At 47.7% G+C, this 24324-nt stretch overlaps 1 protein-coding gene across 4 annotated transcripts in view; it reads left to right on the top strand.

The window, feature by feature from the left end:
• Window positions 1–339: 339 nt before the first annotated feature.
• The window catches only part of BRD4 (bromodomain containing 4), a 54286-nt gene continuing 30301 nt past the window's right edge, over window positions 340–24324 (top strand). The window contains exons 1-3 of one of the 4 annotated variants that reach the window (XM_079918851.1): window positions 340–10334; window positions 19034–19352; window positions 23080–23217. In XM_079918851.1, coding sequence (XP_079774977.1) covers window positions 10225–10334; window positions 19034–19352; window positions 23080–23217 — 567 coding nt within the window. In that variant the 5' untranslated portion in view covers window positions 340–10224. Of the gene's footprint in view, window positions 10335–19033; window positions 19353–20875; window positions 20948–23079; window positions 23218–24324 lie in introns of those variants that run through there. The other 3 variants (XM_079918852.1, XM_079918853.1, XM_079918854.1) reach the window with 3 other exon arrangements.

The following is a 24324-nucleotide window of genomic DNA, read 5'->3' as shown; positions in this document are numbered from 1 at the left end:
TCAACTTAGTCTGGTTTTAAATATCATTGTGGGGAGGGGGTGCTTGATGGGGGCTTATTTTTAATCCAAAGTGGGTCCTCAGTAAAATCTTCAGGGACTCCATTTTCTGGGTTTCAAAACCTTGTTCACAGGTCTCTATCATTGGGGTCTTTGGTTTCTGTTTTTTGGCTGCGTTTGGGTTTGCTGCGCGCAGGCTTTCTCTACTTGTGGCGAGAGGGGGGCTACTCTTCATTGCGGTGCGCGGGCTTCTCATTGCAGTGGCTTCTCTTGTTGCGGAGCACAGCCTGTAGGTGTGCAGGCTTCAGTAGTTGCAGCATGCGGGCTTCAGTAGTTGCGGTGTGCGGGCTCTAGGGCACGAGGGCTTCAGTAGTTGTGGCACATGGGCTTAGTTGCTCTGCGGCATGTGGGATCTTCCCCGACCAAGGATTGAACCCATGTACCCTGCGTTGTCAGGTGGATTCTCAGCCACTGCACCACCAGGGAACTCCCTATCATTGGGGATTCTTGTGTTCAGGTGTGTGACACTCTACCCCAACCAGAGCTTGGAGGTCAGGTGATTTTAACTTGTCTATCCTGCCTTTAAACCAAACCTCTCTAAGAGACAAAATAAAACAGAAATGTGAATTCCTTCCTCAGGAAGCTTTCCTTCACCTGAGCCTCTTGCTGAGGTGACGGTGGCACTCTGGGAGGTAGTGCCTTATGCCTTCCTGCCCGTCGGAGCAGGGTCTTGGCTGTGGGTGGTGGCCCCCATGGGGAGAGGGCAGTGCCCCCGAAAGCCACACCTTTCCCAGCTTCCATTCTCCTGGTTTCATCAGATTGAGCTATCCTGTTAGCCGTTTAGGGTTGGGGAAATGATGCCCACCTATTTTCTGATTTTAAGTTGATAAGAAGCCTAATTTTCTGCTGGAGTAATTTGGAGGCATCTTGGTAAAGCATCTCAACCCTCACTGGCTCTGGGAACTAATATCTGAGCCTGGAAACGTGGGGGGCTGAGTTGGGGACGTGACGAGGTTGAATAGGGCAGCCAGAGGTGGAGGAGATGAGGCAATTCTGAGGTGGTTCTGTACTTTGGTTTCCCCCAGTTGTTACAGAGACTGTATAGCTCACATTGTTTGGCTTCTCATGTTCAGGGCTTGCCTGTTCCAGCTGCATTGGCATGGTGGGGACCCAGGTGGTTGTTTTCCCCAGGCTGTGGAGGGCTGAGGACTCCGTGCCTGTTCTCTGACTTTTCTTTCTCCATAGCAGATGGTACTGTTGCACATTCTCCTTTGCCATAGAAAGAGCTCATTCATGCCATTCATTGAGGGTGGACTCAGAGCTCTGCCTTCCTTCATCTGCCCGGGTCGGCACCCCCACCCTATTCTGAAGTCACCCTTATGTGCTGACTTCCTCACATTGGCCTAGTGCAGCACACGATCCTGGGTAGCACTGGCTGCTGAGGCCAGAACAAGGAAAGTGCAAAATGGCTCAGTTCTCCTTAATGCTAGTGGGAGGCACCATCCAAGTTTGTGGAGGGCTCAGGGTAGTGTCAGTAGTCCTGGCTGAATTCTGCGTGTGCCTCACAAAACAGCCTCTGGGAAGCAGCTAAGTTTATAACTGGAACCTGTGTTCCAGTCCCCTTCCTCTAGTTATGAGGAACCCAGGGGCCCTGCAGTATCTTAGCCCATGCTCTGGAACCTTCTTTGGAAGTTATTTTCTCATCTTGTTTCTGTCTTTGGTGTGTTCGCCTTGATCCAAAACTCTCCTTCAATGTCTTGATGCTTTAAAAGCCTTTGTGTACCTCACATTAAACATTTCCTGGTTTCCGCTTCCTCCACTTTCACATCAACTATTCAACTCTTGGAGGACAAACTTCTGTGGTTGGTTCCCCCCCCCAACCCCGCAGGTTGCCAACAGCCTCATTGAAAATCCCAGGAGCAGCTGTGGTGCCTGAGACCACGGGCCCCCACCTACCACTTCTAACCTGCCCTGTGGTTTCACCATCCAGGAGGCTGCTGATTCCCATGACTCTGCCTACTCCCCTGGCAGGGATTTCAATTTGGGCACTCTCCTCTCTGGACACACAATGTCCCGAATGGTCTCACTCGGCCCTGTTACTCAGCTCAGGTGTTCTTCGCTCCTATACCTGGATCCAGGTTTGTCTTGTGGTGGCTCAACAGTTAATCCTGGGCTCCCTTTTGGCCTCAACAACTGGGACTTCTCCTCTTAAATTATCTTTGGGTCTGACCCCATTTTCCACATGCCTCCCCCCGAGTTTGGTCTTGATTTGTTCCTGCGGTAGCCTCCATGATAAATTTGCTCTCCAACTGCCCAACAATGTTACCAGATTGTGTGATGCCTAACCCCTAAGTGGCATGACTTCAGCTAGTACTAGGACTAGCAATCCCCATGGGAGAAGGGCACATTTACCTTTTCAGTTTCCCACAGTCCTTCTGTCACTTTGAGGAAGAAGTCTCATCAGTTGCTAATCTCCCTTTGTATATACATTGAGTGCTAAGAATCTTGGCCTAGAAGCCATGCCAACATTGTTTTCATTGTCCTTATTTTTACACTGACTTTCTCTTTATAGCAGTTGGTGCTGGTTTTTAAGTTAATGACTTTTTTCTTTTAATTTTGAAATTTTTCATAGCTACAAAAAGTAGATTCACCAATTAACATTTTGCCACACTTGTTTTATTTATCGATGCACAGGTTTGTTTTTTTTCCCCTCAGTCCTTTGAAAGTATGTCGCAAATGTGGTATCTTACCTTGTGTACTTCAGCAAACATCTCTTTGAGAATAAAGGCATTTTCTTGAAAGCAGGGACTCCAACAGATATTTGTATACCCATGTTCATAGCAGTATATCATGATGGTGAAAAAGTGGAAGCAACCCAAGTGTCCGTGGAGGGATGAGTGAACAAATATGTTGTATCTATACGATGGAATGTTATTCAGCCGTGAAAAAGGAAGGAACTTCTGATACATGCTACACATGGATGAACCTTGAGGACATTTTGTTAAGTAAAAGAAGCCAGACACAAAAGGACAAATCCTGTGTGATTACACTTATATCAGGTACTTAGAGTAGTCAGATTCATAGAGACAGAAAGTAGAATGGTGGTTACTAGGGGCTGGAGGGAGGAGGAAATGGGGAGTCAGTGTTTAATGGGTATGGAGTTTCAGTTTTGCAAGATGAAAGTAGTTCTGGAGCTGGACAGGGGTGATAGTTGCCCAACAGTGTGATTGTACTTAATGTCACTTATATGCTTAGAAAGGGTTAAAATGGTAAATTTCATATTATGTGTATTTTGCCACAGTAAAAGGATAAGTAATATAAAAGGTGTAAGTTTTTATTTTTATTTTTTAATGGCATTGTCCTATAAAACCACAATAAACGTAGTGGAAAATCAACAATAATTGCGTCCCATATTAAGAATTCCCATGTTGTCTCCCAAAATGTCTGTCTCCCATTCAGACAGGTTCACACATTGCATGTGATATGTTAATGTTTTCTTTTAAATAAGTATATTTGTTTATAAATAGCAAGTTGGTGTAAAGCACAGGTGGATCTGTATGTGATGAAGGTGGTGGGTGTGGACTGACTAGGGTCACACCAACCCTGAATGTGTAATGGTCTGGGTCCCTTTGGCACTGGAGCTGAGTTCCTAATATGTATGCCCCAGCCCTCCTAGCTTCTGCAGGAGGAACCTTCTACATCTTTACAGTAAGATCAGCCCTAATCTCTTGGGGCTCTTGAACATCATCAAAATGATGAGTTGCGGGCTTCCCTGGTGGCGCAGTGGTTGAGAGTTCGCCTGCCGATGCAGGGGACACAGGTTTGTGCCCCAGTCCGGGAGGATCCCACATGCTGCAGAGTGGCTGGGCCTGTGAGCCATGGCCGCTGAGCCTGCTCGTCCGGAGCCTGTGCTCCGCAACGGCAGAGGCCACAACAGTGAGTGGCCTGCGTACTGCCAAAAAAAAACCAAAAAAAAATGATGAGTTGCAACTGGAACTGAGGAATTGAATTTTTAAATTTTATTGAATTCTAATTAAGATTTTAAAACGCATGCCCATTTAGTTTTGGAGAACATTGAAGTATGTTTGGAACATCTTGGGTATGTGAATCTACTTTTTCTTTTTTTTTTTTGGCCACGCCGTGTGGCATGTGGGATCTTAGTTCCCTGACCAGGGATCGAACCCATGCCCCCTGCAGTGGAAGTGCAGAGCCCTAACCACTGGACTGCCAGGGAAGTCCGTGAATCTACTTTTTTAACTTTAAACTTTATAAAATCTACATACAGAGCAAATATTTTGAATGAAAAGTTAGCTCCTGAATTGAGATGTGCTGAAAGTGTGGAGTACGCATGGATTTTAGACATTTAGTATGAAAAAGTAAAATGTCTGTTTCTTATAGTGGTTACACATTGAAATGATATTTTGGGTATATTGGGTTCAGTGAAATATACTGTTAACTCACTTGACTGATCACATTTATTTCTATCAGGCACATGTAGATATAGTACAAGTGTGAAGGATCTCTTCCTCTGTGCAGCAGCCTGCATTGCCACCCTCCACCAGGTCCTCCTCTGACTTCCTTTTCTAGGCTCCTAAAGACTTTGGGCCCTGTTGTTTTTTGGTGAATTCTCAGCTGGATTCTCTTTCTCATTTCTGTCCTGTCCTAATAAGGCCTAGGGGCCTCTGAGCCCTTGACACTGGGCACACCTCTTGAAGCCTTTGCTTCTCCACTAAGTGTTAGACTGGTGGAGGGAAGGGGCCCAGATGAATCTCTCATCTGCGTAAGGCTTCTAGGGGGTGGGAGGAACGTGGCAACCCATCTACGTTACTGGTTACATGGGAGGAGAACACTTCTCTGCTCCTCTTCTGTGTAGCTCTTTGTCCCAGGTCCCAAGCAGCACAGAGAGATGGGAATCATTGGTGGGAGGACATTGAGACCCCAGAGAGGGTAGTGGGGGCACCAGCCCAGTTCAGCTCTGCTCTCTGCTGGGTGAGACACGCCGGGCATTGAGTCTAGAAGAACTCATAGAATGCCAGAGAGTTATGTGGAGAGGTAGGGAAGGGCCATGGACCTCAAGCTGCTTAGCATTGTGGGTCTCCAGCTTTCCCCGTGCACGGCTTGCAAACCAGTTAACTAAACCCAGTGAGTGCAGGTGGCGTTTTCACTGAGATGTGCGTGTGCACACATTTTCATTTTTTTATTCAGTCATTCTGTGCACTAGATCTTGGTTTGAAGCTTCATGTGTGATGAACGTTAGTTCCACACCCTTAAATGTTATTCCTGATTTTAATAAAAAAGTGACAAGGAGTTCCAGGAAATGCTGCAGGTTCATTGGGAGTGTGATAGTCTGTGTACTGGGGCAGGGGTTTTGGTTTCTGATGGGCTGAGAGCTCCTCACCAGTGAGCAACTCTTATTTTCTTAAGTGGATGCTAAGGACAAGCTGACCTGACCATGTCTGCCAAGGAGTAAACTTGGGCTGTGCAGCAGAATATGAGTCTGTGAAATTTTGCTGCAGCTGAGGTCCCCTGGGGCACAGCACACAGGGCTGACTTTGCCAGTGGCCACTGCCTGTGGCAAGGCCCAGCTGCCCAGAGCAGAGTGGCTGGAGGCTTGGGATGGGAGGATGGGGGGCACCCCACCCCCACCCCCCACCTTAGAGATCAAACATGCTTTGTGGTGTTTGACCTTTTCTCTTCAGCACCTGTATCCACTTTTCTGTCTGTGTCAGAGTTGGGGCACTTGACCTCTGTGGATCCTTTACTTCAGTGGGAGTTAGGTGGAATTAATGGCAAGCAGAAACATTAGTTTTCACAAAGAAACAGATCCCTGTCAAGTTCTTTGCTTCCCTAGCTGTTCTCATCTGAAATAGTGTGAGTTTTGTCCCTGATTGTCTTCTTTGCACTCTGAAAGTTGCTGAGATCTAGAGGAGGTTGGTTATTTAAATCCACACATCCATCTGAAACTGACATGGTTAGATCCTGAGGGCAAAAGTAAACATTGAATGTTTGCTGAGGGCAGGGACCTCCTTGCAGTGCATGGAGGTGGCTTGCCCTTACCTGAGAGGAGAAGCACCTGTCTGGAAGTCAATGGTGTGTGGAAGCCAGGGCCACTCGGCTTGTTTCCCTGGGGCTGCTTGACTGTTAGAGCACCAGCCTTTGCTGTAACCTTGGCAGTGCATGTCTAGTTTAGACACTGTCAGCTCTCATTGTTATTTGGGTTCTGTACCTGATGAAAGGTGAGGCAAGGTAAGAGGAAAAGTCATCTTAGCTGGAGCCACCTCTTGAGAGTGCCTGATAATGACAGATGTATCCTTCTTTTTCTCAGATCTTTCTTTTAAAATGCAGCTTCACAGTGAAGGTCAGAGGGTAATATCATTAAAGAAGAGGTCACCCATAAGCCTTAGCTCTTCATCAAGGTAACTAGGCTCTCCTGCATCTCTAAACTCTGAGTCAGTGTGTGCCCTTGTCCTTGATAGATGTGTCTGTTCCTGGCTCCTTGGTGTGTCTCCATGTCTCCTCTTGGCCTTTGAGGGGCTGATTAGGCCTTCCCTCTCAGTGAGGAGTCTTGGTGGTCAAGGCTGAAGTGTCACTTGGATGTCAGGATAATGGTGTCTCTGGAAGCTCTTGTGTTAGCCATCTTCCTGGGCCCCTTTTTTCCCCAGTAAGTGTAGTCTTGAGTCTGCCTCTCAGCTACCATTCTGCTGCTTTGAAGAGAAGCTTAGAGACATGATGTGCTCTTGTGGGGATATCTCTCACCCTGTTAGCCTTGCATACTCATGGAGGTTGCTTCCCAGGGAATGAAATTGTAGGAAAGTTGGTTGGAATGTCACCTTTCCCACTCATGGGTCTATTCATCAGTTTTATGTTGTTTCCACTTAAACATAGCAGGACTAACTGTGTGCCTGTGAGCTGGCATGTTCTGGAACATTTCAGCCACAGACAGTAAACTACCTCTCGCCCATGTGCTGCTACCCATCGGGTCTTGGAGGTTGTTCATCGTCTGCACTTCATTTACCTTCCTCTTTGCCTCCCAAATTCCCAAACAGCTTGACTTTGACCACTTGCTTGGAGGTCAGCACTAACATGTTTCCCTGGTGTTTGGCGTGCTAGAAAACACCATAGTTGTTTTTTCTGTACTAGTTTTAAATTTCATTCATGAGGACCATGAGCTTGGATTTTATCCTTTTGTTGGAAATGGGAGGGTTCCAGAGAACCAATGTGATGTCACTCTCAAAAGCTTTCTGATCTACACCCAGGCCACCCAAGACTGTACTTTGAGCCTTGTTTGGTTAATCCTAGTTTCTCACTCTTAGACATTTTCTTCACTTCAGTACTTTATCTTTAGCGAAGTGAACACCATCTCCCATTCTTGCTTCCTTGCAGATTCTTCTGTTCTCCATCGTTACCTATGCTTCCTTCCTACTGGGGAACTCTCATCTAGGCAGAGGAAGTGCCTGGCGTCACTGCCTGCCTTGGCTTTGCAATCTGCATGACTCTGTGGCTATATTGGAGTCCACCTCTCAAAGCAGGATTTTTCTACATGAAATAATAGCCTGTTTTGTTGGCATTTCATATTGTAGTGTCGGTTAATCTCAGTGTTGCATACACCAGAACAGCTCTTTTGGAAAACAAAATCACTTAAAAATAAAAGGTTTAAAAGTAATGGCAGACAGAGAAGTAGGAGTAATAACTTTACAAGAGGCAACCAGAAGAAAATGTCAGTCTTACCTTACCTATGAAGGGCACAACCTGAGACCTAGGTCAGTGGGAATGCAGAGTTTGAATTAATGGCACTGTATTTCTGTCAGTCTTCCAGCCTCTAACTTGGAGACTTGGCCAGGTCAAGCCTGCTAGTTGCGGCGAGCAGGGGCTACTCTTTGTTGCAGTGCACAGGCTTCTCATTGCGGTGGATTCTCTCGTTGTGGATCATGGGCTCTAGGCACGTGGGCTTCAGTAGTTGCGGCACACAGGCTCAGTAGGTGTGGCTCATGGGCTCTGGAGCACAGGCTCAGTAGTTGTGGCGCACGGGCTTAGTTGCTCTGTGGCATGTGGGATCTTCCCAGAGCAGGGGTCAAACCCGTGTCCCCTGCATTGTCAGGCAGATTCTCTACCACTGCGCCATCAGGGAAGCCTCAGTTCGTTGGTTTTTAAATGTAAATAGGTGTAGTGGTCCACAGACCCACCACCATACACTTCATTTTATGGTTTCACGTACTCACCCACTTGTATATCTTTACCTAATTTCATCTGTATTGTGCATTTTACTTTTCTAACATAGCATTTTGTCACCTACATTTCCCTCACCTTGATGCAAAGTCTAGAAATCTATGGAACGGGTTGCAAACTGAGGCCTGTGGGCCAGTCTGAATTTTATCGGCACATGGCCATAGCTATTTGTCTAAAGATTGTTAGCAGGCTGCGTTCATGATACGGCAACGGTAGAATGAGGAATTGTAAAGACTGTATGTCTTGCACAGCTGAGTATATTTACTGTCTGGCGCTTTGTAGGAAAAATTAGCCTCCCCCTGCTGTTTTAGTAGTTTTGATCTTCCCCATATCAAAGTTTTGCTTTCTTTTTAACTGCATGCCCCTCTCAGGAACATTTTAAATTCACACATTGTCTGCCCAGATTTAACCATCAACACCATGATGTAAGCCGTGTGTCACGGTGGAACCTTTTACTGTACCTCCAGCTGCTGGCAACTTTCATAGGGAAAAGATGGTGCAAAACTTTCACTGCCCCTAATTTAATGTGCCTGCTGATTGGTTTCTAAAGCAAAGGGACTGGAATTCTCATTGACGGGGCGGGGTTTGTGGCCTGCTGGGGTCTGGCTCCTGGTCTTCCTGGCTGCAAGGTCCTTGTGGGCCTGGTTCCCTCCAGTGGGGGACAGAGAGCTAGAGTGTGTCTACACACCCTTAGCAGGAAGGCTAGCTCATCTCCGCTTTGGGTCGCCTGGTTCAAGGCAGCTGCCAGCTTGAGTCTGAGGTGATGGGGCCCTGCTTGGCAAGTCCATGGGGCAGGGGGACGGGGCATGTACAAGCTGCATGAAGGAGGATTAAGGCTTCTAAGAGCTGCCTCAGCACACAGCCACTGGCCAGACTCCAGAAACGTCAGTCTGGCTGATGACACGAGCACTGTTCTTAGCAGCCGCCTGAGCCGGTCAGATGGAAAAGTAATCCTGTTTGTGCTTCCCTTCTGACACAGATCACACTGTGGAACGGGCCTTCACTGTGAATGGGGGAAGTAGCTTCTGCTCTGGGACCAGGAGGAAAACATACCTTCTGATATTAGTGTTCCATAGTCAGTGTAACTAACATTTCAAGGAAGATGTTCCTAGCACAGGATAAGATTTACTGCAGATTGACTAGTATTGAGAAATTGCCAGGTTTTTACCAAAGTCAGGGTCCCCCATCCCCTTCTCTGTCTGTGGTTAGACTCTTTCTCTTGCCTCCCAAGTGATTCTTTATAAGAGAACCTTGCAGTGATGGGGAAGGGTCTTCCTTTGTCTGAAGGGTGAATGCTACTGTGAACTTGTAATTTCTTGAGAGACTGGGGTCAGCTGGCATTGGCCAGCATTTTTCTTGACATGAAACAAATTCAAGCCATAGCCACTCTGACCATTTACTGCTTGGGAAGCATAAATAATTAGGTCTCTACTCCTTGACCACCTCCCCTCCATGGCATCAGCAGGGAAGTGTACCGCTGATTTCACCCATGATGTGGGCCAATTCACAGATAGCCAGGTGCTGCGAGAATTATCTTGACTTTGATTTGTGTGCGGGGGTGAAATTCTTTGGAACTTGCTTGAGGGTCATGTGACATTCAGCTGCTTCTGCAGAAAGGGAAAGTCTGTTGATTAATACATGCCAGGACATGGATGTGGGGTGCCCTCAGCCAAACAACAGACCCTCTGGGCCCAGCAGTTGGCTAGGCCTTTGCCCCTGGGCTTGGTGAGCAGAGGCAGCTGTGGAGCAGAGCACTCAAGAGACAGACAGCCCTAGGTGACCTTCCGCTGACCAGACCACCACCCACTCTGTTTCTTTGTTGCCAGGAGGATGAAGATGAAGGTGATGAGGCCACCACCTCCCATGTAGGCTTGCTGTGAGGATTAAATAAGTGTTCAGTACAGCGCGTCAGCCCAGGAAGCAGCAGTTACCTACTGGCGAGCTTATCTAGGCCCTAGCAGAGATGTGTGTGTTGGTAGCTCGCATAAAGCTCTGCTGAGTATGGTCACTGTATTTCATGGGAGAGTTCATGAAGCTTTCCAGTTAATCTGCACTGTTCCTGCCTTCCCTTGCATCTTGCTCCCGGCGTGCTGTATCACTTTAGGATGGAGGTGAGTGAATGGACAGGACAGAGTCAAGGTGGGGTCACTGGGCTTCGTGGGCCCTCTGGGACACCAGGAGTTAAGGTGGAACTACAAGTACAGAGTGTAACTGTCAGCCTCTCACAATGGACAGAACTGGAACTGAATCTCCAGGAATCAGCCTTTCTCTTTTCCTCTGTTGCTTGCTTTCAGAAGCCTAGACCCAAGCCTACCCCATGTCTGTCTCGCCTCCTAATCTCCAGGAAAGAAAGTGTTTCTGTTGAAATTTGAAAAACATTGCAATTGTGTTGGCTGCTAAATACTATCTGTCCTTAGATGAGTTGGAATGATAGCAAACAATATCCTTGAAAGCAGGAGTGCTTAATCAGGGGTCTATAAACATAGGAAAAGAACTGACATTTTTATTTTCATTAGCGCACCCAGAGGTTCCCAAACTTTCTTGGTTCACAGCATCATTAGCATCTCAATTTTTTCATCATGATCTTAGGCCAAAGGAAATACCTAACAATTTTGTTTATTAGGTAGTTAGATACAAACAACTGAATAAATACTAATGTCCCAACAATGGTATAGCTGTTTTGGAGGGGAGGGCACATAAATTGAAGGGAAAAATATGATATTCTTGGATTACTACAGCCAGTTCCTTATGGAATGTGTGTGCCTGTTGGGTACCGCACAACTCCTCAAACCTTAGAACCAGAACCTTAGACACCTGCCATCCACATTTCCTATCCCACGTTAGTTTTTACATGGTACAGTTGTCCCTTGGTATCAGTGGGGGATTCATTCTAGGACACACATAACAGACACACACTGCTAGGCACCCAAATCCGCAGGTTCTCAAGTCCCTTATATTGCAGCAACATGGATGGACCTAGAGATTTATATTAAGGGAAGTAAGTCAGACAGAGAAAGACACATGTTGCTTATATGTGGACTCTAAAAAAATGATACAAATGAACTTACAAAACAGAAAGAGTCACAGGTGTAGAAAACAAACTTACGGTTACCAGTGGCGAAAGGGGAGGGGAGGGATAAATTGGGAGATTGGGATTGACATATACACACTACTATGTATAATATAGATAGCTAATAAGGACCTACTGTATAGCACAGGGAATTCTACTCAGTACTCTGTAATGGCCTATATGGGAAAAGAATCTTAAAAAGAGTGGATGTATGTATACGTATAACTGATTCACTTTGCTGTACAGCAGAAACTAACACAACATTGTAAATCAGCTATACTCCAGTAAAAAAAATATTTTTTTAAATGGCATAGTGTTTGCATGTCCTCTGTCCTGTACTTTAAATCATCTCTAGGTTACTTATACCTAATACAATGTAAGCACTATATAAATAATTGTAAACACTGTGTAAACTCTTTGTAAATAGTTGCCAGTGCACAGCAAATTCAAGTTTTGCTTTTTGGAACTTTCTAGAATGTTTCCCCCCAAATATTTTTGATCTGCTGTTGGTTGAATCTGCAGACACCAAGGGCCAACTGTTTGCTTTTTATCACAGCAACCTAAATTCAGGCTTTGTAAGATATGATACTGTCGAAAGGAATATGGTGCAGTCTAACATTATGAATTACCTTGTGCTGCTGGTTCCCACAGTGCCTCTCTGAGTTACTGTAACACCCTGTGGTCCTTCAACACTCAGTTTGGGAACCAGGACACTGACCATCTAATGTCTCTTCATCTTTTTCTTCTTATTCCTGTAAACTGGGAATATGTTGTAAGATACCTGTTTGGAGTAGATCCAGAAATTAGACACACAGTTGGGTCATGCAGCCTTCTTTGGGTTGGAAACAATAGGTGAAATTCTCTTCCTGTCCCTTGACGTTCAACTATCTCAACACAGTACCTGCTGGCTCCCACCTCGACCACAGATCAGTGTGAAAACAGAGAGGGAAAAGCATATTTGGATCTTTCAGATGTAAAACTTTTGAAGACAGTATACTTTGTCGTGAGAATCCAATTAATTCCTCCATATCTGCAGATAGATTTATAAGTTTCAGTTTTCAGCCTCCTTTCCCCATTGAGCCATGGTGCTGAGAGCCATTCATTTCCTGTAGGACTGAGAGCACACAGAGAGCACCCTGCGTGCACCCTCATTGATTAACTCTGTCCCCACGCATCCCATCTTTTGCACCTGTAAACAGCGTGCTGCTGTGTGCAGGTATAGTTGAGGATGAACTTACTATTCCCTACCCCACAGTCTGGGACTTGTGAAGAACAAAAGCCCAACATGGTCACATGGCCCTTGCACTGTCCCATCCTGCCTGTCCTCCTTTAAGCTCTTCATATGCACTGGTATCTCTCCTGCTTACAGACCTGTGCCTGTGTTATTGCATCAGTTGTGCCTTCCCCTGTCCATCACAAGCCTTGTCCCTCTCTACCTTACCCACCACAGGAGTGCACACCCTCTCTGTCCATGGCCACAGCAACTCTGCCATTCTTTTTCACAATACTCACCCAGGTATTGCTTAATCACTCAAAGAACATCATGTCGACTGCAGAGTCCCTAAGCCTGGCATGTAGCTCTGATGAGATGCATTGGCTGAGCAATTTTCCGTGTGAGACTGTGAGCTGATTTCCTTTTCCAGAGCTTTGAAATTGAGCTAGAAGCCCCAGGGTGACAATCGTGTGTGGTCACTGTAGCCCCTGAGTTGTTCACTGAGTACTTGCTGTGTACTGAAAGGACAAGAGAAAAGTAAAGATGGCCCTGCCCTTGGGCTCCCAGGTGTGTGTGGGGGGGGCTGACCATCAGAGTCACTAGACAGAGATCAGGGAAGCACCAGGTACAGCAAATGAAAGGCATGAAGGTGACAGAGAAGGTGCCCATTGTGGCCACCATGTTGTTCGGAGTGTTGATGTCAGGGGCTGGGACAGTGCAGGGTAGAGGCGACCACTGTGGGAAGAATTTACCCAAGGTGTCAACCCAGTTGGATCTGTGCCTTAGAAGAGTCGTCCTGTGTGGCTTTCACATAGCGCTGCTCACCAGTGCCTCTCTTTCTTGGCCCACAACAGACTAGAGATTCTGGTGTTTTGCTGCAATATGCATGAATGGCTTCTTAAAGTTTCCCAAGGAGTTTACTTGCCCACAGTCCTGGGAGGGCTGAGCTGCAAGCTACAGACTGTCTGGGTGTGGTTTCTTGAGGTGCGAGTCCTGCCTGGGCCCCAAGTGGGTACAGAACAGAAGTCCAAAGCATCCCATGATTATCCCCATGGCTCAGTTTTCGTATTTCATGATCCCTCACATCGGGGCCATGGGTGTCACCTGTCATTGGTTGTCCTCAGAGCATCGTAAGACAAACTGATATATTTATGGATCCCATCTCATCTGTCAAAACCACGTTATCATGCCTTCTCATTTGAGCTGGCAACCTCCAGCAATTTTTTTCCTTATAAATTGACCTCAGTTGTTACAAGTATGTGGGTCTTGTGCTTAGTTTTTCATGTTACTTAAGATGGGCCAGCCCATCCTGGATGTTTGCATTGGACGCTCCTGGGGGTGCATGTTCAGCTCACAAATGGGGATTTCTCAAAGCTCAACTGAAACTTCCCAGGAATCATGTCAAATTATGGGCCACAGCAGCCCATAATAGAAGTGGCCTATCTTTCCACTTCCTGGGTAAGTTACTTCTCTGTGCCCTGGTTTCCTTATCTTTAAAGTGAGGATGAGGCTAGAAGCAATCTCAGAGTTGTGAGGATTTAAATGTCACTGTCAGATGTGAGCTGGCAGGCTAAAAAGGGTGTTTTAGCCTCTGTGGTAGAGGTAGTGATTTAAAGCAGAGATAAGACAAAGTTAAAGGGTCAGATTTTCTGTAGAAAAAGGTCTGTTCATTTTCTGAGCAGAAAGTTCAGCTTCCTTGGCTCAAGGGCCCATGTGGGCCTGGCTTGAAGGTGAAGGAAAGTGATTGTGTCCAGAGTCCTCCATCCTTTGGCTTTGCTGAGAGTCCATTTGGAGAGAGAACAGGCACAGCCCAGCCCGGAAGCTCCAGAAGTCATTTACCTTGATTTCAGCTTGCCTCGGGGACACTGCTTGAAGGGTTCCAGAATGTCATTACTTAATAGGAAATTTATGGGGCTGCTTCCTCCTGGTGGGATGGGCTTGTCTCGCTCCCCTCCCTCCCCCCAGCAACCTGCGTCCTTGTGGCTGACAGAGCTCCACTGTCCTAGGGCCAGAGCGTCTCCTTCAGGGTGGGGCTGCTCCTGTCCTTTGTGTGCCATAGCTCACCTGGCACATGCTTGGCTGTGTAATTCCTGAGCTGCTTTCTAGGAGACCTCTAGTAGTGGAAACCAAACTGCACATCATTCTTGTTCCTCACTTAATGAGATCCTCACTTAATGCCACCCTCCCTCCCATGCTTGCTTCTCCAGCACATCCAAGACTCCCTTCCTGATGGAGCCAGAGTTACATTCATCCCCTTTTGCTCCTTTGGACATGTTGATCCTGCTGCATGAAAACCCCTCTCCCAAACGACTCCAGGTGTCCTTAAACCCCAGTGACATATTTCCTTCTCTGTGGTGCTGCCCCTCTGTCAATACTTGTGTCCAAGCACTCAGCATATCCTGTATCTTTCTGTATCTGATTTGTGGCCACCGTCTCCCCCTTCTGTCTTACTAGCCCCAAACCCCAGTTTCTGTTGTTGCCCAATAAATGATCGTCCCCATCCACTTACCTATGGAGGGTTTGTGAGGGAGAGTCTCTGCCATCTTGTGGATGCCTCTCCATCCTCCCTCCTTCCAGCAGTTTTCTACAAATTCTTCTAGCCCACTGGCTTCCCCACCTGGAATCTGCAGTAAGTCTTGGCTGGCTCTCCTCTGGAGAGGGTCACAGAGTGAGGCCACAGGCCAGGCTGCCCTCACCACTCCCACTTTATCCTTGTCCTTCCCTGTCTTGATACTTGCATCCTTAACTGTGGGGATTTTTTTCTTTTTTTTTAAATGAGTTTACTGTTTTGTTTATAGTACCTTTATTTTGAAAGGAAGCTAAATCAGGAGCCACACATAGATATCAGTAAAATTAAAACCACGAGAACAGGGCTTCCTGGGTGGCGCAGTGGTTGAGAGTCCGCCTGCCGATGCAGGGGACACGGGTTCATGCCCCGGTCCGGGAGGATCCCACATGCCGCGGAGTGTGTGGGCCCGTGAGCCATGGCCACTGGGCCTGCGTGTCTGGAGCCTGTGCTCCGCAGCGGGAGAGGCCACAACAGTGAGAGGCCCACGTACTGCAAAAAAAAAAAAAACAAAACAAAACCACGAGAACAAAACAGTGATGTTAAATTCCATCCAAATAATAGTATCGTCTGCTGACACCTCTGAGCCCAACCTTTCACACTGGCACAAACAGGGACTTTCCTTGTCAATGCTGGAAGGAGAATAAAAAGAAATGAAAAGAGGGGAGTAAGTAATTAAATGCCATCTACCTAAAGGCAGTCTGTGCTTCCCTGGTGGCTTCAGGGACACGGTTCTGTGAACCCTCCTATGGCCCCACCTGAGCCCTAGCATGTCACTCTGCAGGTGGCTGTAGACACTGCTTCTCTGAGATTGAGGTCCCACTCTTTATCAACTAAACCTCATAACTTGGAGAAATCTTTTCTCTTTTCCTTGCCCAGTCACTTTAGGAATGAAGGCATGATTTTTGTCTGCAAAGCTCCATGCACAGCCAAACGCAGCTTCCAGGTACTGCCTCCTTCTGTCGCCTCCTTAGGCTACCCTCACATCCTGCCTTAGGTCAGCAGTGACATGCTCTCAGCCAGATTCCTCCCTTCCTCCCACATTACACTCAGTGTCGAGTGATTCAGCCTAGCCCCTTGTTCTCTCTTCCCTCTGTTCTCTTCTCTGAGCAAGCCCTTTCTGATGATTCTACACCTTATCCCAGCCTTTGGATGCTCCCTCTCCCTGGATCTGTATGTGGCCTCATCCTGCTTTCTTTGGGGTATGTTTACTCAAGTCAGGGCTCCAGGATCCACCCTGTCCTTTCCAAGCTCCCAGCCAGGTGCACTTCATGTACCTCCCTTCCACCAGTAGCACCTCCATCCCCTCTGTCCCACCTTGATTCATTGCATGACACTTCTTCCCAGGACCACATGGTGCTTAGTTCTGGCCATACTTATACCAGAAGTACCCCTGATGGGAAAAGGAAAGTGCCTTGTATCCCCAGAGCCTGAAGCAGGCCTATCCAGTCATGTCTGCCTTTGGAAACTATTGTAGTCCACAGTGCTCCTTCGAGGTTGTTGTGCTATTGCAAAGTTTCATCAACCCATCATCAAATTAAGTTGCTTCGGGAAATGTCCCTTCGTGGTCCTGAACTCCTAGCACACTGCTCTCTTGGCTTCAGGGATGCTTTCACAGGCTGCTGGCCAGCCAGTCTCCACCTCCAGTCCCCATCACATTCTTATGCCAGATGCCCATTTGGTTTTAGCTTTGGGTGTCCCTTCCCCATCTCTAGCACCGTGTGTGCAAGAGAGGTACCAGGGATCGGCTTTGCACCTACAAACCCTCCTTCCTGTAAGTGTTCTTCCTGGGCTGGTGTTCTCCGTGTAGAAAACTTAGAAGTTGTCATAGGAGCTGTCCCTTCCCTCTTGGGTCTTGGGAGTTACCTGGGAGGGCGTAAACTCTAAATTCTTGCTGGCATCTTGAAAGCAGTTGGACATCATTAAATAGTTAAGTTTAGCATCAGATGCAAGACCACATCTAGACACCTAACTCACACTGCTGTAACACGCCCTTCCTCCAGCACTGGACAATTGCTGAGATCCAGAGTCTTTTGCATGCAGTGGCCATGGGCTGCTCCTGCACAGGTTCCCGCCCTGCGGCAGCGTTTTCCTTAGGGCAGCACTCTCTTCATGTGTGCTCTCTGGCCATTTGATAGCTAGACCTGTAATCAACCAGAGCACCCTGGAAGGAAAGCGATCTCCTTGGCCATGTCAGTTTTGTCAGGCCTCGGGCCAAGAGGTCCAGCTCTCCACAGCCCCCCATGATGAACTCACCACTGAGTTGCTTTTACATAGCAAGTTCTCCCTTGTGCTTTAAAATTCGGTAATTTGCTGGAACTGCATTTACAGAAACCACTGTGAGAACCTTGTTTCAAATTACACTTGGACTGAATTGTAAAGTAATTCATCAGCAACTAGAGTGCCTAGTATGTGCTAAGTGTGTTCCAGAAAGAAAGCTGTGACAGAGACAGCCAGCTTGCTGTGTTTTTTCTTGTGCCCTCTGCCTACCAGCTCCTGTGGTCCTAAAAATCTTCCCTCTTTTCCTAAGCCCTTGCCTGACTTCGTCAGCCACAGAGGTTTTCTTACCCTCACTGAACTCCTAGGTTTATTACTGGAGTTGCTCATTACATGCAGGCAGCTCCTAGCTTACTTTCAGTCTTTCTTCCTGCAGGGACTGATCATTCCTTTTTCTTGCCCTCAGAAAGGTGTCGGAAAAATAGTGCACAAAAAGTGCAGATGATCAGTACTTTTGAGCAGATGTTTCTTCTCATTAATAGAGTGAAGAAACTCGACATTCTGAGTAAGGGGTGAGTTAGTGCAGGGGTCCCCAACCCCCAGCATCAGTCCGCGGGCTGTTAGGAACCGGGTTGCACAGCAAGAGGTGAGCGGCGGGCCAGCAAGTGAAGCTTCATCTGTTTCTCCCCATCTCTCACATTACCACCTGAACCATATCCCCAGCCCCCACCCCCACCCCGCCTTCCGTGGAAAAATTGTCTTCCACGAAACCAGTCCCTGGTGCCAAAAAGGTTGGGGACCACTGGGTTAATGTGTTTCTGAGGGACAGTTTGACATTAAAAACATGAACCCACTGCCCTGTGGTTGTCCTGTTAGAATAACTGGACAGGTGCACAAAGTCGCCCTTGCAGTGATGATCATGGTGTGTCTTGAAGCAGGTGTTGTTGAGGGCAGTGCACAGGACAGAGTGCTAATGAGGCACTGATGGAGGGGGGACGCTCATGTGCCACCCCCAAGCCCCTAGCGGATCACAGGAGGTGCCCCTCTACACCTTTATAAATAAGCTTTGAAAAGCTGGTTAATAGAACAGTAGGTCAAGTATGGATTCATTTTTATGTTACCACAGTTACCTTGTGGTATTTCTGTAATCAGCAAACATATTATTTAAGTTACCAAGAAAACGTTCTTCATAAGCGTGAGCACTCAGCAGTGGACTGCGTGGGCTAGTCAGGAGTGGGCAGCCTGGCCTTCCTGCTCCGTCCTGCCTGGCCCCCACTCACCAAGTGGAATTACTCACTTGGCTAGATGCTTCATGAACCACAAATACAAATAAGAATTTTAATGAAAACGACATGATTTGGGGCTTGCAAATCATCCTCTCTCATACACAGTGTCCCGTAAAAGCTCTCAGATGTGAAAACTTGGTTTGTCGCATATTGTACCCACTTCCCTGTGAACTCCATAGCTCCCACAGACCCTTCCAGCTCCTGGTTGATTCTAGACTCCATGTCCCGGCCCTCGGAGTTGGTACCTGATCTCTCTTCCCTACTGGATGATGAATCTTTGAGGAGCACACTCACTGGGGCCCTTTTAGTCAGTGCATGGAGTGTCTCCCCAGCCAACCTGATCAGTCTTCACCAGAGGAGCTCAGCCTTTGGAGGCCACAGCCCTGGGGGATGTGTCATTGTGAGTGGCACCCATCTGCTGCCTGGTCTCTGATGGTAGCTTTTCTCTTCCCTTGTAGAGTGCCCAGTGAAGAATGTGATGGGATCAGTAGCATGTCTGCGGAGAGCGGCCCTGGGACGAGATTGAGAAATCTGCCAGTAATGGGGGATGGACTAGAAACTACCCAAATGTCTACAACGCAGGCCCAGGCCCAACCCCAGCAAGCCAACACAGCCAGCACCAACCCCCCTCCCCCGGAGACTTCCAACCCCAACAAGCCCAAGAGGCAGACCAACCAACTGCAATATCTGCTCAAAGTGGTGCTCAAGACACTATGGAAACACCAGTTTGCGTGGCCTTTCCAGCAGCCTGTGGATGCCGTCAAGCTAAACCTCCCTGTGAGTAACTTGGGCAGGGTCCGGGGCTGCCGTCCTCAGGTCTCCTCCTGTGTTGCTCCTGGTGAGGGTGGACTTACGGGAGGGTGGAGATGCCTTTGGAGTCATTGTGAAAAGCGCGAGGTCCAGCTCTGAACTCCAGCACGCACGAGGCCCTTGACTGAGTGCTTTCAGCAGTCCTGATGAATGGAAGTGGGGAAGGAGAGAAAACGTGCTCATTGGCCTAAATAATAACTGGTTTCTTTGATACTAGCATTCTGGGAAATATTCTGTAGAGATGTTGAAACGGGTAGAGGGCTGCTTGCAGCTTGCCTTTCAATTCCATAGGGAGCTAAAGTGGGGTCACTTGGTGGTCCGGGCCCTCCCTCCTCAGATGTGGTCAGCTCGCTTGGCCCAGTAGGTTCAGCAGACGTGGTTGGTCAGATTGTGAGAGGGACTGGCTTGCTGCAGTACCTCTTCTGGTACTGGTGCTGTCGTCATCACCCAGAGCACAGGGCAGGGAAAGGTAGTAGAATAACTCCCAGGGAGCCAAGTACATGGAGGTGGCCTGGATGGAGAGAGGGAGTATGGGTGCAGCTTTGCCTCTGGCTGCCTCTGCACACCCCCTCACACCTGCCCGCCTTGTTGTGGCCATGCTGCACTTGCCTTTGTTCTTTTGTACCCCTGTTCCTCTCCTTTTTCCTTTGAGAGCTTTCCATTTGCCCACATTCCTAGCAAATGTTTCTGGAAACTCAGCTTGTACCTTTAACTGAACCTCGGGAGCAAACAGGATAAATGTGTTAATTTTTTCCTTTCTTCAAAGCATCAATGACTAATTGTCTTTAAATTGCCCTCTGCTGTTTGCCAAATCCCACACACTGACCTGGGCGAGGGAATTGGAATCAGATGATTGTTACAGTTGACCCAGACGTGGGTTTACGAGTTAGAGCTGCATGGGTATAGGATCCTCAGCCTCTGCCAGGCGTCCGGTTTCAAGAAGGAGGGACACACCAGTGTGACCTTCTCCTTGCTTGAAAGTTGCTATGTCTGTAACAGCTGGCCGGTACTCTCTGTCCATTGAATACCCATCATATGCACTCAGGGGAAGAGAGTCAGGAGGGGGAGCTGCAGGTCTGGGTCACGAACCAACTGAGGAAAGGGTATGGGAACAAAAGAAGGGTCCTCACCAAATCTGCACTTCAGAGGTCACTCTCATCATTGACCACAATCAGGAGTAGAGGCAGCGAGCCCGTCACTGCGGGGAGTCTCTTGGGAGAGCTTGCTGTACCAGTTTCTAGCTGGGCTAATGGGCTGGGCCCTGCAGGGTCCACAGGTGAGGTGACCTTCCCAGAGCAAATGCAAAGAATGGGGAGAGAAGGAGCTGGGGGTTGGAATCCAAGGGGGGCCCACAGCTCTTATAGCACTGGAGGGAGGCGGGAGGCCAGGAGAATAAACCGCAGAGAGCAGACCCCCAAGTTTCTACGTCAGAGACTACAGGGAGGTCAAACAGATGAGGATTCCGACCTGACCCTACTGTTGGCCTTTAGGAGGGCATTGGTGACCTTAGGAAGATGTGACGCAGAAGTAGAAACCAGATTCGCGACGGTGTGAATAAGAAGGTGAGGATGTGAAGCCATCATTTCAAGAAACTTGGCTTTGAAGGGAAAGCGCGGCAGGGCCAGATGGAGGAGGGGTTGGTTTGTTACAGGAAGATGCAGAGGGTGCAGAGGCAAGGAGAGCTGAGAGGGTGAAAACTAAGGGGAACTGGGGGGCTTGAGATCCTGAGAAGACAGCATCCCAGCCAGCAGGACAGACACGGGTGGGTAGTCTGTTAGGCCAAGGGGTTTGGGAGTTTGAGGTCATTCTCTGAAGTGGAGGCCAGGCTCCCCAGGGGCCACAGTGTGACTAGATGTCACCCTCAGCAGCTCTGATGTAGGAAGAAGAGAGGGAGAGCTAGGGGCTAACCCTGAGGGGTGGGGCAGGGCTGTTTGGCTGGGAGCAATGTCATACTAATGCCCAGTTTTCCAGGGACACCCCCTTCTCCAGGAAATATTAATAGGGCCACTTCAAAAAAGGGTTCATTCTTTTTCTGTTTTCTGATGCCTTCCAGATCTTTACCTGTGTTTTGGCCCCTGTTCCTTGCTGGGCTTCTTATTAGAATGCTTGTGCCTCTTTCATTCAGAACACATGTACAATTGGATTGTCATGCCCCTAAACCCCTGTCTCCCTTTCAGTCTTCCCAGCCCCCATCCTCTTTTGTCATCGTCTCACCTCCTCCTTCCTACTTTGTCCTCAACCGCTATCCTGTTGGGCCTTGAACCACTTTTGACACACTGAGGCCAATTCAAGCACCTGACACCATTCTAAGTAGACCTTTGGCCGTGGAATAAAATCTAAATTTTCCCTGGGGCAGATATATTTGGACTTGGTTCTCTTGGGAAAGGTGGTCAGAGCAAATGTAACGTAGAAAGTCTGGTTCAGTCGCCCCTTGCGGCTGGGCAGGGCTGTGATCTTCGCCAGCCCTATGTGTATGCCAGTGGCTTCTGTTCCTTTCTCATGATTGTCAGAGCAACTCAGAACCTCACACCGCTTGCTCACCTTTTCAGTATTGTCCACCACTGTTCCTGGGCAGGACCTTGGTGCTTGCTAAAGCATAGGCCTGCCCCTCTGCTGTCAGGCTTCCCCTTGGACTTGGTTCTGATAACTTCACCTGAGTCTAATTGTGGGAGCTTCAGAGAATGTGGTTCTCAGTGGGGCCGACTGGCTGTATGCAGGTCCCTCTTCTTGCCTGGCTCTCTGTGGTCCTTCCACCTGGAAACCTGAGCACTGCCTGATCTGTCCCCAAATTCTTCCTGTGGTTGATTTTAAAAATAAGCGTTTGGTTTTAGAGTAGGTTTAGATTTAGAAAAAGTTATGATGGTAGAAGAGAGTTTGATTTGAAGGGCTTTAGGACATCTACACCTGACGTCTGGCTTCTTCTGTTTAGCACTTGTAGAGTAAGATCTGAAGGTTTGAGGAGTGGGTCTGCTGCCGGGTGGGGGGTCGGGGGGCAGGGGGCAGGGAGGATTGTGTGGTGTTTTTTGTTTTGTTTTTACTAAGGATTGTGAGGGCAGTCCATTTGATTCCTCATCTGGCACTTAACCTGGTTAGTTGTTGAACTGTATCCAGATACTAGTGGATCCTTAGTGGTAGACTGCAGGTAAAAGAAATGGAAGTGCGATGAACTGAAGGTAGAGGCTTTTGCTCCTTGGTTCTTTAGTGTGACAGGAAGCAAGGGATCCAGTTGTTATGGGTGGGCTTGAATGCTGGTTCTGTAGGATTTTGCATTTTATTGATGTGGAAAATTTGAAGCAGGGAGAAAGTAGAAATTACCATGGGTTATTTTACCAGATAAGAACCACTTTTTTTTAAAGGTTGTATGCTTTCCGCATTACTTACTAAAAATGAAAGGATATTTTAACATCAAAAAAAATAGAGGAAAACATAGATCTCAGTTAAGACAGAGTAGCCTGTTCCCAGACAGGACAGTTGGCAAACTTGCACATTTTTTCTCTAAATTGCCACCCAGCTTTTAGTAATCCTTCCCTGATCCACTTTATCTTGGGGTCCCCATGAGATGGCTCACTGATACCATGGAAGAGCTTAGGTCTGCATGTCTGTAGAGTGACCTGGAGTGACATCTGCAGGCCCACCTGTGAGTACTGCATGGCTGCAGAGGTGACATTGGCCTTTTGCTCTCTCTGCTCTCCAGGATTACTATAAGATCATTAAAACACCTATGGATATGGGAACAATAAAGAAGCGCTTGGAAAACAACTATTACTGGAATGCTCAGGAATGTATCCAGGACTTCAACACTATGTTTACAAATTGTTACATCTACAACAAGGTGAGATGTGGGGGCTGATAGAGAAGGAGAAGGTAAAGGAGGAGGTGGGCATGTCTGGAACCCATTGGGCAGGGGTGCTGGGTGCAGGTGGGATCAGAGTCCAACGAGAGGAGACCATTGGCGACAGAGGTAAATGGGACCGCTGGTTTTGCCTGTGACTGGGTGTGTTTCTTTTGAGGCCAAAAACATTTTGGTCATGTTTCTAAGCTGTCCTTGTTAGCTGGAAGCGTGTGCTTCTGATACCCTTGGGACTTTGGTTCTTGAGCATGTCTAGTAGAGAAGGTGTGAAAAGGACAGTGACGACGCATTAAAAAGTCTGTTTGGATGACACAAATTGTCAGGAAGGAACCTACCAAGATATAGTTGTACAAAGGTGTGCTCAAACAGAAACCTAAATATGAGAGAGGGTACAGTGGGGCCCACCCGCCGCATCTGGAACTGTGGACATGACCATTGATAGCTAATGGCCATAGAATCAAGTGTTCCCTTACAGGGTCTTACATGTAGACATAAATATCACTTAACCCAGTAGCCAAACCATTCAGCTCGATTGTGCCTTGAAGCCAGATCATTTGTTTAAAGTCTCAGCTCTCACCACTAGGTTTAAGGGAAATGTGGACAGATGAGGTTCTCCATTTAGAGCTGAGTGGGAACAGCATGTGGCAGAGTGGGGACCCATAAGGCAGTGTGAAGTAGACATTTCCCCAAGCCCCAGTGAGCTGCTTTGGCGATATACTAGGGAACATTATTGGAGCCCTGTTCATGTATCTATGGCAAGAAATCCTGTGTAATTCAAATAATTCTAGTGAAGTTGCATTATGTCGAAGGACATAATTAGGCTCTAGTGCAAGGAGGGCCCCTGTGTGTGATTGGCAGTGCTTGATAGATACTTAAGGCATTGGGATGGTTTCTCAAGCCAGAGGTTAAAAGACTAGAGAGGCAGCAGACCTGCAGGCATATGAAGCTTCCATGATGCCAGTTAGGATAGCTATGTTTTGACCCTTTAGGGTTTAGATTGGGGAAGGACCCTGAATATGATGCTCCACACTTTGGGGCATAGGGTGGGGAGCTCTTGTTCTGTCTAGAAAGGTGGGGAGGGCTTTCCAA

Source organism: Stenella coeruleoalba, assembly GCF_951394435.1.
Source record: "Stenella coeruleoalba genome assembly, chromosome: 3".
Classification (NCBI taxonomy): domain Eukaryota; kingdom Metazoa; phylum Chordata; class Mammalia; order Artiodactyla; family Delphinidae; genus Stenella; species Stenella coeruleoalba.
The sequence above is the reverse complement of the archived record's forward strand: the minus strand, read 5'-3'. Positions and strand labels throughout refer to the sequence as shown.